At 34.1% G+C, this 16,603-nt stretch overlaps 1 protein-coding gene across 1 annotated transcript in view; it reads left to right on the top strand.

Annotated features, from left to right (window-relative positions):
* Positions 1 to 5,706: 5,706 nt before the first annotated feature.
* ADAMTS6 (ADAM metallopeptidase with thrombospondin type 1 motif 6) overlaps positions 5,707 to 16,603 on the top strand; it is a gene marked incomplete at its 5' end in the record, with an annotated part of 95,879 nt that continues 84,982 nt past the window's right edge. The window contains one exon of the mRNA XM_051991389.1: positions 5,707 to 5,793. Coding sequence (XP_051847349.1) covers positions 5,707 to 5,793 — 87 coding nt within the window. The remainder of the gene's footprint in view (positions 5,794 to 16,603) is intronic.

The following is a 16,603-nucleotide window of genomic DNA, read 5'->3' as shown; positions in this document are numbered from 1 at the left end:
TCTCCTCCCCTCCATTCCTACCACAGGTCTTATACTTTCATCATATCTTTCCCTTTCAGGTTATTCTTTTACTTCAGAAATGTGAAAAATTGGTCTTCTAAAAATTCTACCCCCAATCTAAGCCCTTCAAAAGAGAACTATTTTTTTCTTGAATCTCTGTAGGTATAAAAGCTCATATACTTCCTTTGTAGATTGTTGGATCTTTTTTTACTTTCACAGTCAGAAAATTCTTATATTTAATCAAAGTCTCTCCTGCTTTATTTTCAACTTTCCATCTTGTACAATCTTCTGTGTAGGTTTTTGGCACAAACCTATTCAAAAACTTTCATGTATCATACTTGAAGATAGTAACAGTCACGTTAGTCTCTTTTTCTTTTGGTTAATCCTACTTACTAACACAGTTATCCATGGTCAAGCTTATCTGCCAGACTTTTGGGTTATTATTATTTATCAAGTTTTCCATTTGTCTATTTCCTGTTGATGAATAATTGTATTATTTTTCTTTTTAAGGTCAAAACTTAAAAATGTAAAAAGTCTGATGTTCTTGGATTTGCTATTGGGGCAAGGCTGATAAAACATTACCTTTGCAACTGCTTTTTATTTCTTTAATTCAGTGGTTTGCAAAAAGTGATCTCAGAAACCCTTAGTGAAGAGGGGAAAGGACTCACAAATGCAAAAACATTTTTAGCTCTTTTTGTGGCAGTAAAGAATTGGAAAATGAGTGGATGCCCATCAACTGGGGAATGGCTGAACAAGTTATTGCACATGAATATAATGGAATATTATTGTTCTATAAGAAATGATGAGCAGATAGATTTCAGAATAGTCTGGAAAGGTTTACATGAACTGATGCTGAGTGAAGTGAGCAGAACCAACAGAACACTGTACACAGTAGCAGCAAGATTATGTGATGATCAAGTATGACAGACTTAGCTCTTCTCAGCCCTGGCCTTGTAGTAGTAGTAGTAAGTCTTATTGTTCCAAAAAATAATAGTTTTTCTTAAAAATATTTTAAGAGCTTCTTAGGAAAACACCATATTTGTACTTTTATTCCAATAAACTTGGGGTGGAAAATGCCATCTGCAGCCAGAGAGAGAGAAAGCAGATCAAAGCATACTATTATCACCTTTTTTGTTTGTTTGTTTTGGAGAAATTGCAGTAAAGAGGGAAGAGAGAAAAAAATTTGGAACTCAAAATTTTACAAAAATGAATATTGAAAACTATCTTTGCATGTAGTTGGAAAAAAATAAAGTACTATTGAATTTTTTAAAAGAACCATGCCTCTCATGGACTATACAAGGTCATTATTATTTTCATAATAAAACTAAGACATCTCACATTCTAAAAGGATAATTATTGGTAAATATAACCCACATAAACAAAACTTCTTAAGAATTTTTAAGAGTGTAAAAGGATCCTAAGACGGAAACACTTTAAAAACTGCTATTTTAGCTAATGGATTTCTAGCAAGTAAAATGGAATGATGATGATGATGATGATGATGATGATACTCATCATCCATATAACAAAGTGATTTAAATACAGAATCTCATTTGAGTGTTTCAGCAGTCCTAGGTGAGGTTGGTTCTATGGTTTTATTTTATTTTTGACCAGACCTGTTTTTGGCGTGATGTCAAGAATTTTAGGTAAAGAAATTCCCTCTACCAATGAAGATTTGTATCTGTTCTGTACTTTAGTTACCTTGAGACATTAATGAATGTGCACAGGGTATATAGCCAATATTTGTCAGAGGCAAGAGTAGAACCCATTGCTTCCTGATTTCAAGACTGATGGGTTGCTTCTCACTGTAATATCATCCCCATTTTATGGATAGAGAAACTGAGGCTCAGTAAAACATAAAACTAAGTAGCTTTCCCCAGAGGTAGTAATAAGTGTATGAGTGTGTTGTAGGGGTAGAGGGGAAATGGGTCTTAGACCTTCCTTACACTCTAAATTTAGCATTTTCTCTGTTATACCAAATTATGAAGCGTTTCTTTAAAAAAACAAAGTGGGAAATGATAACTACCAGAAAGAGACCAACAAATTGATATCATTAGTGAAATTTTTAAAAATTTATGGCTGATCTCATTTTCATCATTATTATTAAAAAACATAGCAAAATCACACTATGTGAGTGTGTATGAGTAGAGGTTGTCTCTGTGTATTTGGGTATATGCTATGGAATATTAGCAACTTTTTTGTATTTATTTCCATGTTCAATTTTTTTTTGTCATTGATGCAAATGTGCTGTGTCTTTCACTGCTACTTCTCAGTATTGGACAGTTTAAAATAAGCCCCTAACAAAAGGCTGAAAATGTCTTGATTTTTTTTTTTTAAAGAAAGAAGACATTCTTTCAGTTTACCATACCCTGCAAAATAAGATTTATCATGCTAGAGTTATGAGCTGATTATAATATGTCTATCCCTTGGTAAATTATGCATGGCTTTCTCCTTATGTGCAGTGTATGTGGTTTATTGCAGGGGGTAAAGCTGAAAAATATTCCAGGACACATGTTCGTACAAGGTCTATACAGATGGCCAGTCAGTATATATAATGATTTTTTGTACCCAGTCCCCAGTGTCTTGGCATTAATTTTATTATGTCTGCACTATTCATGTAGATGAAATACCGCAACAAATTCCTTTACCATTGTAGCCTCAACCAGACTTTCTTTTTTTAAAGAAAAAGCAATTACCATCATAAAAATTCCTTACTGGGGAACTTTCCATGTTGCGTTATCATTCCATGAGTTTAATAATAATGTGTGTGTTTTTCTAAAAATCTTTTTTTTAAAGAGACCTAAATGTCTAAAAAAGATTTTGAGGTCTGCAGCTCCCTCTCTAATGAGGAGCTCTAAAATGTAGGGTGAGGAGGAACCAGGCAAAAGCAGTCGAGTTAGGTCTTTTTTATCCTCCTGAGGTGCATGTTCCAGATTTATAAATCAGGGCCTTTAAAGATAATCCTCCATACTCTAACCGTTGTCTAAATAGGGCTAAAGAAAAGTGAAATACTAGTCTGTTATCTTTTGGGAGAATGTTAATGCCTATAATTGGTCATTGTCTGACTCTTGTAAATATAGATATAGATAAAGATATATAAAGATATGTGATATGTCTGTCCTGATGGCTCTAGTTGCTTGGAAGCTAATTTTCTGTTTTCTATGAAATCTTACAGTGGTGTTATCAGGGAGAGTGTGTTCCTTTTGGCACTTGGCCCCAGAGCGTAGATGGGGGCTGGGGTCCCTGGTCAGTATGGGGAGAGTGCAGCAGGACCTGCGGGGGAGGCGTCTCCTCATCCTTAAGACACTGTGACAGTCCAGCGTAAGTAGCTAAAGTAAGCCGGAGCCAACAAAAAGACACAGTTGGAAATGATTCAAGCTGTGGTTTCCCATGTTATCTGTAAAAACGTTTCTCCAGTGAGCCAGCACATGTCTTCAGAGTAGCCCGTCGCGGCAGGAGAGCAGGAGAAAGAAAGAACTGGGCTAAACAGACCTGCCTTTTCTTCTCCCTCCCTCCCTCCTTTCCTTCCTCCTTTCCTCCTTCCCCTCAATTTAAAAATTAAACATTTGAGGCAAGGTTCCCTACTGTAGTCTTAATCAAGCCCTTTATCTCAGGATCTAATCAGATAAGATTTTCCACTTTCAGAAGTAACATGTGATTCATAGATATTCCCAAATCTGGCTTCAGTTTGGCTCCATTATCTTCAGGAAAACCTGAGATTTTGGGGTTTTTTTGTGTGTGTATGTGTGTTTTTTCACATGTCACATAAAATGATTACTGGTACATTAGTATTAAAAGAACCAGTGAGAGCACCTCAAGGGTTGAAATGCCTTGATTCACATCACAAATCACAATAAAAAGAATACTGCCCATGTGTTAAAATAGTTTCCATTTCACATGCCCCCATTAATCATCTTCCTGAGCTGACACTACCCTTCTCCCCAGGACTACTGGAGGCAGGTCAGCCTGCTCTTCTCCCACCCCTACCCTCTTTGGACTAAATTCCCTCTGGGCCAAGGCCAGGCCCTTCGTTATGCTTTGCTGGCTGGGTTGTTTTTGTCTCCCACTAGTGACAGTGGCAGGTGAACCACTTTTTACTTTATCTTCTACCTTTTTCCCACAGAATGAATACTTCCTCAACCTGATAATTAGATACTCCCATTTTTAGTTAAGGTTCTCTTTTCATTTCCCTTCCCATTCAGAGCTCAAAAAGACATCTTTTTTTTTTTTTTCCAGTTCATATTTACTTAGTGGTACAGAATTGATAAGATGTCTTAAGATGCCCTCTGTACCATTATTGTTGTTGTTGTTATTTTTATTATTGGCTATTTATGGAGAAAGTTTTCCTTTTTGTTCTTTACAAGAAGATTTAATATTTCTTTCCAAGGTTCCCCTCTCCAAAAGGAAAGCTAGATCCCTTTTCTTGCCTAGCTGACACCTAACCTTTCTCTCTTTCTGCACTTAAAATGGAATTTTTAAAAAACACTTCTGACTCTACTTTCTCAGCTGCTTTGCTTGAATTCTTCTCTCTACTATTTTCTGTGGGTTCTTGTGAACACAAACCACTGATTCTCTCCATTTTTTCCCCCTTTCTTACATTTAGTCTCTACTCTCATCACCACCATATAAATTGGTCTGGGCAACAAGGGCAATTAGCCCCTTCCTAATTTTCATACTAGCTGAGTCATTTTCTTTCCTTGACCCTGGTATTCAAAATTAACTAAACATCATTTTTAAATTGACCAGTGTAGGCACAAGGGAGCCAAAATTTTAAAATACATGTATAATATATGACATAAATGTGGCTGCTGTAAACAATCAACAGTAAAAGATAAAAATAAATATAAAAAATTATCTGAAATTTTTTAAAAAAGGAAACATGCTATTTTCTTCCTAAAAAATAGTCTGTCCAAATAATGGCATATTATTTTTCCTAGTGTTATTCTTTAAAATTTATCTATCTCCAAGATTCTATGATTCTATAATTCATGTCTACTAGGAAGTTAAGTATTGATAAATTTTCACTAAATTACACATAATTTAAATGATCTTTAGAATGTAAAGTCATAAAAGAAAATAAAAAATATATAAAGTGAACTGACTTCCAAACAAAAATTTTGAGACCTCTAGGTGATTCTTAAATTAGAAATGATTAAAAATATAAATATTTTAACATTTCCTACTTTGAACTCAAATGACTTCCTAAGATGCTTGTTAATAGTAGCAGCTCAGATTGTTGCAATTCCTGTTCTTTCAGCCTGGAAAGAATATAAACTATTTTTGTGTAGACCCTGCTAATAATTTAATATACTCTATCAAGTCCCTTTTTTGTGCTCTGGGCAATTTGAATCATTTTGTATTATGCAGATCTCTCAAAGTGAGTGATTTCCTTATTTGATTTTAAGACTGAGCACCTCTTTGCAATGACTATTGCAATGTATAAATTTCATTGAATATTCCTAAGCATGTTAAACATGACAATTAGGAGAAGACACAGTATTAATCATAGTAATCTAATTTTATGCTCTACATACAAAATTATTATCCTTACAAATTATCAATATTCTAAATAATTAAAATTTAATAAAAGAATGTTTAACATTTTAAAGCATCTTATAACATGTTCTGATCACAGAGTATCTGAATCTCTGTGTGTATATATACATATGTATATATATATCTATATATATATATATCTTACTCACATGTAAAACAAAATATTTTTTCAGACCTTCAGGAGGTGGAAAATATTGCCTTGGGGAAAGGAAACGGTATCGCTCCTGTAACACAGATGTAAGTAAAACTAAACTCCACTATGAAAAATTAGTCTACTTTCCCCTTAGAATTTATTATTTGGTGGTTTGGCATTAAGGTTAGTCTCCTTTGGCCTTTGTTTTTATTAAATCCAATTGTAAAAAGGAGATAGAAAAATCGAAAATGTGGAGTGTTTAAAAATATAACAAAGCATCATCATTTATTTTGACCCAGTTTACTTAGAATCAGAAGATGGGTTAGACCAGTGGCATTGAGGGAGAAAGGAGGGTTTGAATCTTTTGTATCTTTGGATTGTAATATCTGACAGACCTGAATTTTTTAATCCAGAGGTTGCCTTCAATTGGAAATTCAAGTGCTAGGAGCCTTTGACTATTCCTGTATGATTCTGTTTAAGACCTATACCCTTTAGTGTCTTTTCTGAACAACTCAGCAAGACAGAAAGTTACGGAATATTTGACAGTTAGCATTGGTAAGAGGATTTTCTTCATTTGGAGATTCTTATAGCAATGAAATAAAAGATTCAATTTAAAAAAAAAATCAGAATCTGGAGTAATTCAAGGTGTGAGCTGCACCTTTGTATTAGCGATGGGGGGGGAGGAGTAAAAAAAATCGCTGCACAAATCAGTATAGATTTAAGAAAACCAAAAATATTAAAATCTGAACTTAGAAAATGTACAGTTTAGAAGGTTGTATTTGAATTATAAAAGGACTCACCAAAAGCATTCTTTTAAAGAATGACGTTCTCTAGTATGCTTAAAGTAAAATTTGACTTTCTAAAATTTACATCCAATACTCTAAGAACTCTTGTGTTAACAAAGTGAGGTAGATCTGAAGAACAGACAAGAAATTAATTAAATTTAATTATTTAAAAGATCAGTTTTTCAAGTGATTTAAAGGTACTATTTTTTATGTGATTCATTAGTATGGTGAGCACAACTTTTCCTTATTCATTAAAATAGCAAAATTAATAAAACTATTTCCAAATATCCCATAATTTTGACTGTTTATCCTGGATAAATTTTGTGAGATCTTTTATTTTGGATAATTTTGTGAGTTCTTCCAGTAGATAAAGAAATAGAATTACTCATGTGTATACCTATATATCTGTGTGTATATATTTTAAAAATTATGAAATGTGTATAAAAATTCCACAGAAGTGATTCCCCAGCCTCATTTTCTAACACTTCAGACAGTCTCTACTCATCTGAAAGGATTTTATGAAATTCTGAAAAATATGATCACTTACAATTCATGTTAATATTGAACATAGGCCTTGCAGCATTTTTTGGAGAGAATATTTATGAAACCAGTGGTGAAAGTCATGATTCTAGAAAAGGTAGAATTCACTAACATACTTTAAAAAAACAGAATTTTATAAATATACAGGTGAACAATCAGCCCTGAAAGTCAGACAAAACTAATCTTGTCATAGATTCTAATGTACCAGTGGGACTTGAAGAATGGCATTTTAGAAAGATTAATCTTGCATCAGTCAGCAGAATGTTTTGGGAGGGATGATGAGATTAGAGACAATGAAAAGAAATCAAGTTTCTACCCGTAATTCCACCATTCCTTTATCAGTTAATTTCTTCTCTTCAACCCTTTCAATTCAATTTCCCCCTTTATCTGATAATCTCTCCTCCTTAACTTTTGTACCTAACAGCATTATTTCCCTGACATATCCTCAACCCTTATATCCAATTGCATTATTTCCTTGAGATTTTTTTTTCTTATTCTATATTAGCAAGGTAGATTTCTGTGCATTTTAAAATTACAATGCACTCAAAATAAATTTAGAATAATTTCACTATATATGCCTGGAAGAAGTACTGGGAGTGAAAATTACCTATTTGAGCCAGAACAGCCATGAGATTTAGAAAGTCTCTAAGATTGGACTTGATAGAAGATAAGATATGTCTTCTCATATCTAATTCTTAGGTGTCTTACAAATCAGGCCATCCTGATTTTGTCACCTATTTATCTTTGAAAGTGATCAGTTTCAAGAATTTTTCAAATCTCAAAGCAGTTCAAGAAGAGCTTTTCCTCCTCACTCAGCTCCAACCTCCCACTGATGGATCTCCTTAGAACTGTTCCTAGTAATGAGATGGGGGTGGACAGGTCTCTTTTTGTTTTTTCCTTAGGTCTGTGTTCTCAATTTGGGAGAGAGATAAAGAACATCCTTGTCTACTCCCACAGTGCTGTGAACCCATCAACAGACTAAATGAGCAATGAGTTTTCAAGGAAATAAAACCAATATTATTATACCAATATTATTATATCCAGACCATTATTCTATAAGGATTTCTTATAATGATGAAGGATGAAGAATGAATTGATAATACTGGAAATTCAGACTGACATATTAAACTATAGAAGGTCAACCAACCCCAGATGGAGAATAAATATGGTTTTAGAAATATAGATGAACTAAAATCTGATTCTATAAATGATCTTGATTCTGTAAAAAAAAAAAAAAAGACATCTTATTTGAGTACAGTATTATTTTTATGCTTAGGGATCAACAAATAAAGGGGCAGATTAAATAAAGGCTCCCAGGCTTACAGATTTAGAGTTTAGAGGCAAAGGAAGAAGTATGGGCCTTGGAAAACAATATTGTGAAGGAAGAATAAAGACAGCTACAAAAAGAATAGCTTTGATAGTGAAGGCCTTCAAATCAAACAAGCAGTTCTAAGTAGCTAAATGCAACACTTTAATGTTTACAGAGTGCTTTACAAATACTCTCTCATTTAATCCTCCTCATTATCCTGAAAAGTAAATTCGATTTTTAATCTCATTTAATGGATAAGATAATTGAGGCAGAAACAGTTTAAATGGTTTGTCCTGGGTCACACACCCACTTAGACCTGATTCCTAAATTCAGGGGCTCTAGATACTACTATCAATCTACTATTAAGTGTCCACTATATGCCAGGGATAGTACTAAACTTTGAGGATATAAAGACAAAACCCAAAGATTATTTAAAGAAATAATATTCCAATAAGAGGAGGTTGTTAATTATAGAGTTGATGATTCATCCTGGGTAAGTCATTTAACCTTAGTTGGTTCAGTTTACTCATCTGTAAAATGAGCTGGAGAAAGAAATGGAAAACTCCTCTAGTATATTTGCCATGAAAGCCCAAATGTAGTTATGAAGAGTCCAGTATGACTAACTGACTAAACAACAGCAACAAAAGCTGAGGAAAAAGCAAGTATTGACATCTACTGAATTTAGAAAATGAAGAATTTTCTAATTAAGCATTGCAAATCTTACAAAAAAAAAACCCTTTTAAAATAGAATATATAGTTACCTACTATATATAGAATATATAGTTACCTACTATATATAGAATATATAGTTTAGGTGTGTACTTTAATTGTAAAAAAGAAACTCCACTCATTTTTCAAAAAATGTTCCTGATCTCACCACCCCTTCTACCTCATATCATACCCTCTTTTCCCATTTTGTCATTAAAAGTTACATTTGGTCTTCTTCAATATATTGGACTTTTAAGACTGCATTTTTTTGAGTGAGAAGACCGCTGGTAAATGATGTCATTATCAAGCATAGAACCAGTCAGTGAGTCAACAATATTTATTGTCTCCATTATATACAGAGCACCATATTAGGTGCTAGGGGATAGGAAAGAACTAAAACACCAATCCCTTCCCTGAAGGAGTTTATAATTTAGTTGAGTTGACAGAAAACCTAAGCTGTGGAAGCAACTAAAGAGCACATTTACAAGTATCAACAGATGCAAATTAATTCTGTGCAAAGTGAAGTGTCAGAATCATAGAATTTCAGAAATGAAAACTTCCTCGGACTTGATCAAGGCCAATCTGCTCCTGAGTGGAAACCTCCCCCACTCCCCACCCCCTACCTACACCTACACACACCTATTCCTGAGCAAGTAGGGGCAATGAGGAGTTCATTTTTTTATCCAGGCAATCCATTCTATTTGGGGGCTCATCAAATGGTTGAAAATTCTCAAGTCGTCACTTAATAGAAAAGTGGATAAAATTAGGCAGGTCAATTATGGCCAACTTCTGGGAGTGAATTTTATAGCTTGTTTTGAAAAGATAAAGGTGAAGGGACATTTGTGCAGGACACATCAGTTGGAGGAAATTGTGAAACCTGAGAAATGGAATGGCAAGTTTTATGGAAGAATGAAATGCAAATGAATTGCAAAGGGTGCCTGGGGGGTAATGAGGGAGTCAGGCTGTAAAATTTAGTATCATTTAGTAGTCTCTAATACTATATCTTGAATGTTGTGATAGTCCAGAAATAAAAGGAAATTTAGAAAAATGTCTTGCTATTCAATTTGGAACTAGTCATTTTATTAATGGTTAATCCTGGACCCAGGTAAAAATGTTGATTGCATTAATTTTATTAGCTTGGAAATTCCTTACATGAACTGAAAAAAACTCAATAGATAAGTACTATTTAAAAAAAAAACTATAACTATTATTTTTTTAACCAATTAGGAGAATTTTCTTTAAAATGTAGATTAATACAAAAATGATAAGTACCAATGATTTCCATCTTTCTAAATTGCTCTAATCCTAGCAGCATGCCTTGCACTTAATAAGTTATTGATGTGTATTGAATTGAAAATGTGGGCTACCCTGGTTTAAGAAATTTGGAAGGTTTTTCTTCTCACTGCAAGTTCTGCATACTTTAAAGCTACACAAATCCTCTTTAATAACCCTGTAAATAAGATCTGAGAGAAATCTTTCCAACTGGTCATAATTAACTTGACAGCCAAGAACTATCAGACTGTCCATTAGGCATTTCTGAGCTCAGTCATTTGTGATCCCAGAGCTTTTCATGAGAATTAAATAGGGAGTAAATACAAAGGATAAATTCAAATAGTTTTAGAATAATTTTCCAACCTATGCCCAGAATGAGCTAATATTAGATAGCCAAACACTATGTGTGCAAGGATTCTTTTGGGAGGGTTATGTGATGGGCAGCTTCTCAAACTTTTGAGGCTCATTCTGTTCTTTCTAACCTTCTGTACTTTAAGTATACTGTGAAATAGTATGGAATATTATGCAATAGACTGGAAAATGCTGTCACTGTTCTAAGAAGTTTATTTCTGATAGTCTTAGGTTGTTGGTTCTTATTTCAGTTACTTGCAAGATCTTATAATTCTTTTTCATCAATGCCATTATCTCTACCTTAATCAAAATTATCTTAGACCACTTGATTCTGGGCTTAATGAGGAAAAAGCAGCAGGCTTTACTATGCAAGGTTTTAATATGCCAAATTATGACCTTATATAGAAGAAAGCTGACTAGGTGTGATCTCTCCAGTTGGGTGGGGAATACCATGACACCATTGATATAATGGGTAAAGAAGACAGCTTTGGCCCTGCTTTCAAGTATTAACTGGTAGAGGGCTCAAAGAAAGCTAAATGTTGCAATAATAATAACTCACACTTATATAGGGCTTTAAAGTTTGCACTACCAAAATAGGATTTTTTTTTAGCTCCTCCCCTACCTTTCTTGTTTTCCCTACTTCAGCATTCAGTTTGAGATGACTGAAGAGCCCAAGAGGCAGAGTTTCTGGGCAACTAATGATCAGTTTATTAATTTGGCTAGCTGATGATCTGCTGTTTATTGATAATCAATAAATTGTTGGTCAGTGGTTTTTTTCTGTAATGAAAAATAAAATTGAGATCACCTAATGCTTAAATCAATACCTTTGGAAAAGAGGGAGTCTCTGATAGATGAAAATTATCCCGATTAGTGAACAGCTAATGAAAGGGTAAACTTTCAAATGAGGAGGTAGGTTGAAAGCTCTCAGTCCCTGTTGATGAAAATGTAGATTCATCATGAGATTTAAATGCTTCCAGCAATTTGTAAAAGAAATCCATCTCTACCCAGACCACTCTCATTAGTTTTCTACTTCATGAGCTGGATTGCCCTAAACTCCCTTGGAAGGAAGGAGGTTGGGACAAGGACATGGACTTAATGTTTTAGAGCTGGAATGTACTAGATTAGATTCTATTTACATTCTAAACAGAAGAAAAGTCTTCTGTTTGAGTAAGGTCCTGCCCAAGATCAAGGAGCATGTTCCTAGAGGATTTGGGCAATCTTATCTATTAGAAAATGTCCTTCAGAGACTGGCTAACTAGCCTATAGGGGCTAGTCCTTGACTGAGGAAATGAAAAAGAACAGCAGGGATCCCGATTTAATAATTGGTTATTAATATAATAGAAAAATAATCACTGCTTTCAAATTGATAATCATTTATTAAACACTTCTACTTTAGAATATAAGCTCATAGATCATAGATATAGAGCTGGAAGAAACTCCATGTGCCTTGAATATGGTAAAAAAAAAATAGAATTTAATAACAAAGTAAGATAAGCATAAAATGATGCATTAAATTCTTGGACAGAAAGATCCTTTATGCCTGCTGGAAGGAGGGAAGGCTTTTTGGCAGTGATGACATTTGCAGATGTCAAATGGAGGGCCTTGGAGAATAGAGAAGATTTCAGAAGGTGTCAATTGTTAGAAGAAAAAGAAAGAGGAGAATTCATTACAGATGTATGCTAGAGCCACAATATAAACATTCTTTTGTAGGTATTCTGGAAAGTGCCCAACTTCCTACTCTCATTTAGATGTGTAGGATACAAATTCACTTGAAGTGATACATGTATCTTAATCTATCATGATACCTTCTGCAGCTTTCATATTGCATTCTTTAGTTCTTTGCCCTATTTAATACTAACTATTTTGGGGATTATGAAATCTTAAGAGTTGGAAGGGACTTTCTCTGTCATATATTTCAATCTCCCACTCAGTTCAGGAATCCTGGGTGGTGGAGCATCTTCTTAAAAATGTGTAACAATGAGGAGGAAATTCTCTGCTTAGGAGATAAGCCTGTTTATTTGGGGACAACTCTTTTTAGTGTTCTTCCTTATTTTGAGCAGGAATTGAATTTCTTATAGTTTCTACCCACCAATCTTGATTTTGCCTCGTGGAGTGAAACAAATCTAAATTCTTCTCCACTGGGTAGTCCCACAAATCTTTGAATGTAGTTATTCAATGATAACAGTAATAATTAGCAACAAATAAAAATTAATAATAATAGCTAGCATTTATTTAGTGCTTTAAGATTTTCAAAAGACTTTGAAAATCTGTTGGTCTTCATTTGGTCCTTATAGCTACCTAGTGAGTTTAGGTGTTATTATTATGTTCATTTTATAGGTTAGGAAAAACTGAGGACAAAGTCAAGTCACTAGTTTTGGATATGATAGGATTTGAACTCAGGTCTTCTTGCCTTCAGGTCTAAACTGTTTGTATTTCTCTTCCATGTTGGCATAATTACTGATCCAGATCTTGACTGGAGAATGAAGACAAGTGAGCTTTAGGAATCAATACTAACAGCAAGATAAGTAGAGGTGACAGAATTCCAACTAAGCTATTTAAAATCCTAAAAGATGATGCTTTTAAAGTGTTGTACTCAATAATGCCAGCAAATTTGGAATACACAGTAGTGACTACTGGATTAAAAAAAGATCATTTTATGTTCCAATACTAAAGGACAATGCCAAAGAATCTTCAAGTTATTGAACACTTGTGTTTATTTCACATACCATCAATATTATGCTTAAGATTCAGCAACCTAGGATTCAGCAATATGTGAACTGAGAATTACTAGAACAGGTTGGGTTTTGAAGAGGCAGAGGAACTAGAGACCAAATTGTCAATATCTCTGTGTTATGGAGAAAGCAAGAAAGTTCCAGAAAAAACATCTACTTGTGCTTCATTGACTACACTGAAGCCTTTGACTGTATGGATCATAACAAAATGTGGCAAGTCTTTATCTTATTTGTTTCTTGAGGAATCTATATGTGGACCAAGAAGCAATAGAACATGGAATAACCAATTAGTTTAAGATTGGAAAGTATGACAAGGCTGTATATTGTCACCTTGTTTATTTAACTTTTATGCAAAATGTCTGGATGAATCAAAAACCAGAATTAAAGTTCCCAGGAGGAATATCAACAATGTCTGCTATGCAAATGATACCACTCTGATGACATAAAATGAAGAAGAATTAAGAAGCCTCTTGATTGAGGGTGAAAGAGGAGCATCTGAAAGAGGTGATTGTAAAAGCTGGCTTGAAACTTAACATCAAAAAAAAAAAAAAACCTCACAAAAAAACTCAGATCTTGGCAACTGTCCCCATCATTTTCTAGCAAATAGAGGGAAAAGAAATGGAAACAGTGTCTGATTTTGTATTCTTGAGCTTACAGATTACTGCAGATGGTGATTGAAGCCACAAAATTAAAAGATGCTTGCTCCTTGGAAGGAAAGCTATGGCAAATCTGCATAGCATATTAAAAAGCAGAGACATCCCTCTGCCAACAAAAGTCCATGTAGTCAAAGCCATGGTTCTTCTGTGTATGACTGTGAGAGTTGGATTATAAGGAAAGTTGAGCACCACAGACTGGACACTTTTATTGTGATACTGGAGAAGACTTGAGAGTCCCTTGGATAGCAAGTAGATCAAACCAGTACAATATGTAAAGAAATTAATGCAGGTTGTTCAACTGTAGTTCCTAGAGTCTATCTCATAAAGCCAAATAGTAGTATTAGAGCTTTTACCCACTGGCATAATTTATAAGTGATTATTTTTATTCTTTTCTTCTAACAGTCTACCTCCTTTACAAACTGTTTTTTTTTAATATATAAATTATCAAAAAGCCACTTTCACAACTTAAAATGAATTATTATAATCAAATCAGCAGCTAACTTGAATCATACATAGACTTAGAATTTTGATTGAACCAAGAATAAGGATGGTAACCTTTTGGAATAAGAGGTAGGTCTGTATAAAGGGGAAAGACTTTGAACAACCTGAGGATACTTGGTGTCAATTCATTTACTTCAACAGGCATTTAATAGACAGCTACAAGGCACTGGAGATTCTAAGACAAAAAGAAAATGAATAATGCTTCCTGTTCTAAATGAGCTAACTTTCTGCTGAAGTGAAGAATCTCAGAAAGAAATAGAACAGTAATGGTACAGGTGACTTTATAATTTTGACTCACCCTTGACTCAGGTCAATGTTTAATAAACATTGATAAATATCACTGTGGAACATTTTTCATTGATTGAATTAAGTTAACTGGAACACTATAAAACTCAACTTAATTCAAATCATTTCCCCAGTCTGCCCCAGACAATCCAGTTCAATTTCATATCATTTCCCTAGTGGGAAGGAGAGGAAAAAGAGATACATGAATATATATCTTTCATCCAGTTCTACAATTTCTGCCCCTCTCTACAGTTACTTTTTTTTTTTTTTGCCTTGTTCGGCATCTTTCTGTAGAACAACTTCCCAGAATTCAACTGTGACATTTGTTATAGGTAGAATTTGAGAGTTAATAGTATCTTTTTGCACCTAGATAAATTATCTTCTGCCTTAGTTACCAGTAAAATCAATCACCAGTCATTTGTTAAGTGCTGACTAGCCTATGTTCCAGATACTGTGCTAAATGCTGGGGATATAGAAAAAGGTAAAAGGCAATCCATGATCTCAAGGCATTTATGGTCTAATGGGAAAGAAAACATGTAAATACAAAAACAAACTAGGATGAACTAAAGAAAATTAACAGAGGGAAGGCATTATCATTCAAACAAAGAGAAAGGGAATAAGTATTTTTAAAGTTCCTAATATGTACCAGGCACTGTGCTAAGCACTTTACAAATAGTATCTTATCTTATCCCCATAACAACTCTGGGAGGTACTTGCTATTATAACCCCCATTTTTCAGGTGAGAAAATTGAGGGAGATGGAGGTCAAGTATCTTGCCCAGAGTCATATAACTAGTAAATATCTGAAATCACATTTCATCTCAGGTCTTTTTAACTAGAGAGTCCTAGTGCTTTTATCTACTAAGTCATCTAGCTGCCTTGAAAAAAAGCATTTAAAAAACATAAAATTATGTGATAGGGAAGGGCTTCCAAAAAATTTAAGACCGTTTGTAGTAATAGAACAGTCAAACACCAGCATTGGAGTGGTATGAAAATGAACTGACTTATACAGATGCAAATCACCCCAGAAATTTAAAAAGTGGTAATCATGGAATGCCATGACATTTATTTTTATTTCTATGCAATGAGTGTTTATGGATAATCTCTAAAAGAAGCAAGAGATACTGAGATTTGCAACCTTGAGGATTTATGAAAGACCTTATTGCTGGTCAGTTTTTAGAGGGAGAGGCATGTTTGATTAATGTAGGTATTAAGAGGCTGCAAATCTGTCAGGGTTTATATGAAAAATTTGTTGCTTATGCCCACTGTTTTCTGTTAGGGTTTCTGCATAGCATCAGCATTCATTATCCCTAAATGATTTAAAAAAGCATTACTCCTCAAAGTCACTACTATTCATAAACAAAACAAAAAATGCATTTTGCTTAAGTTTTCCTTAAAAGATGAGCTAATACTCCTGTCTTTTCCTTTGAACATGTTCATTCTTTGGAACCAGCATAGACAGCTCCTACTAAACTTCTTTGTCATCAAAGAGATTCAGAAGTGAACTTGTGTATGAAGCAGTATGACTCTCTAATTGAGAAGGCATCTGCTAATGGAAATATTGAGCTGTGGAGAATGGAGCATTATCTAATACTCTGGAAACAAAAGGGCAGTAGAGAGAGTACAGAAATAATCAGAATTCCCTTTTGAGTTACAGGTCCTTTATGTTGTTCAGTTGAATTTATTGACTGAAACAGGAATAATTAAGTAAAAAGAGTTTGAGAAGCAAAATGCCACCAAACGTATGATTCTAATATGTAAAATTCCCAAACAGTA

Source organism: Antechinus flavipes, chromosome 1 (genome assembly GCF_016432865.1).
Source record: "Antechinus flavipes isolate AdamAnt ecotype Samford, QLD, Australia chromosome 1, AdamAnt_v2, whole genome shotgun sequence".
In the NCBI taxonomy this organism is placed as follows: domain Eukaryota; kingdom Metazoa; phylum Chordata; class Mammalia; order Dasyuromorphia; family Dasyuridae; genus Antechinus; species Antechinus flavipes.
The sequence above is the reverse complement of the archived record's forward strand: the minus strand, read 5'-3'. Positions and strand labels throughout refer to the sequence as shown.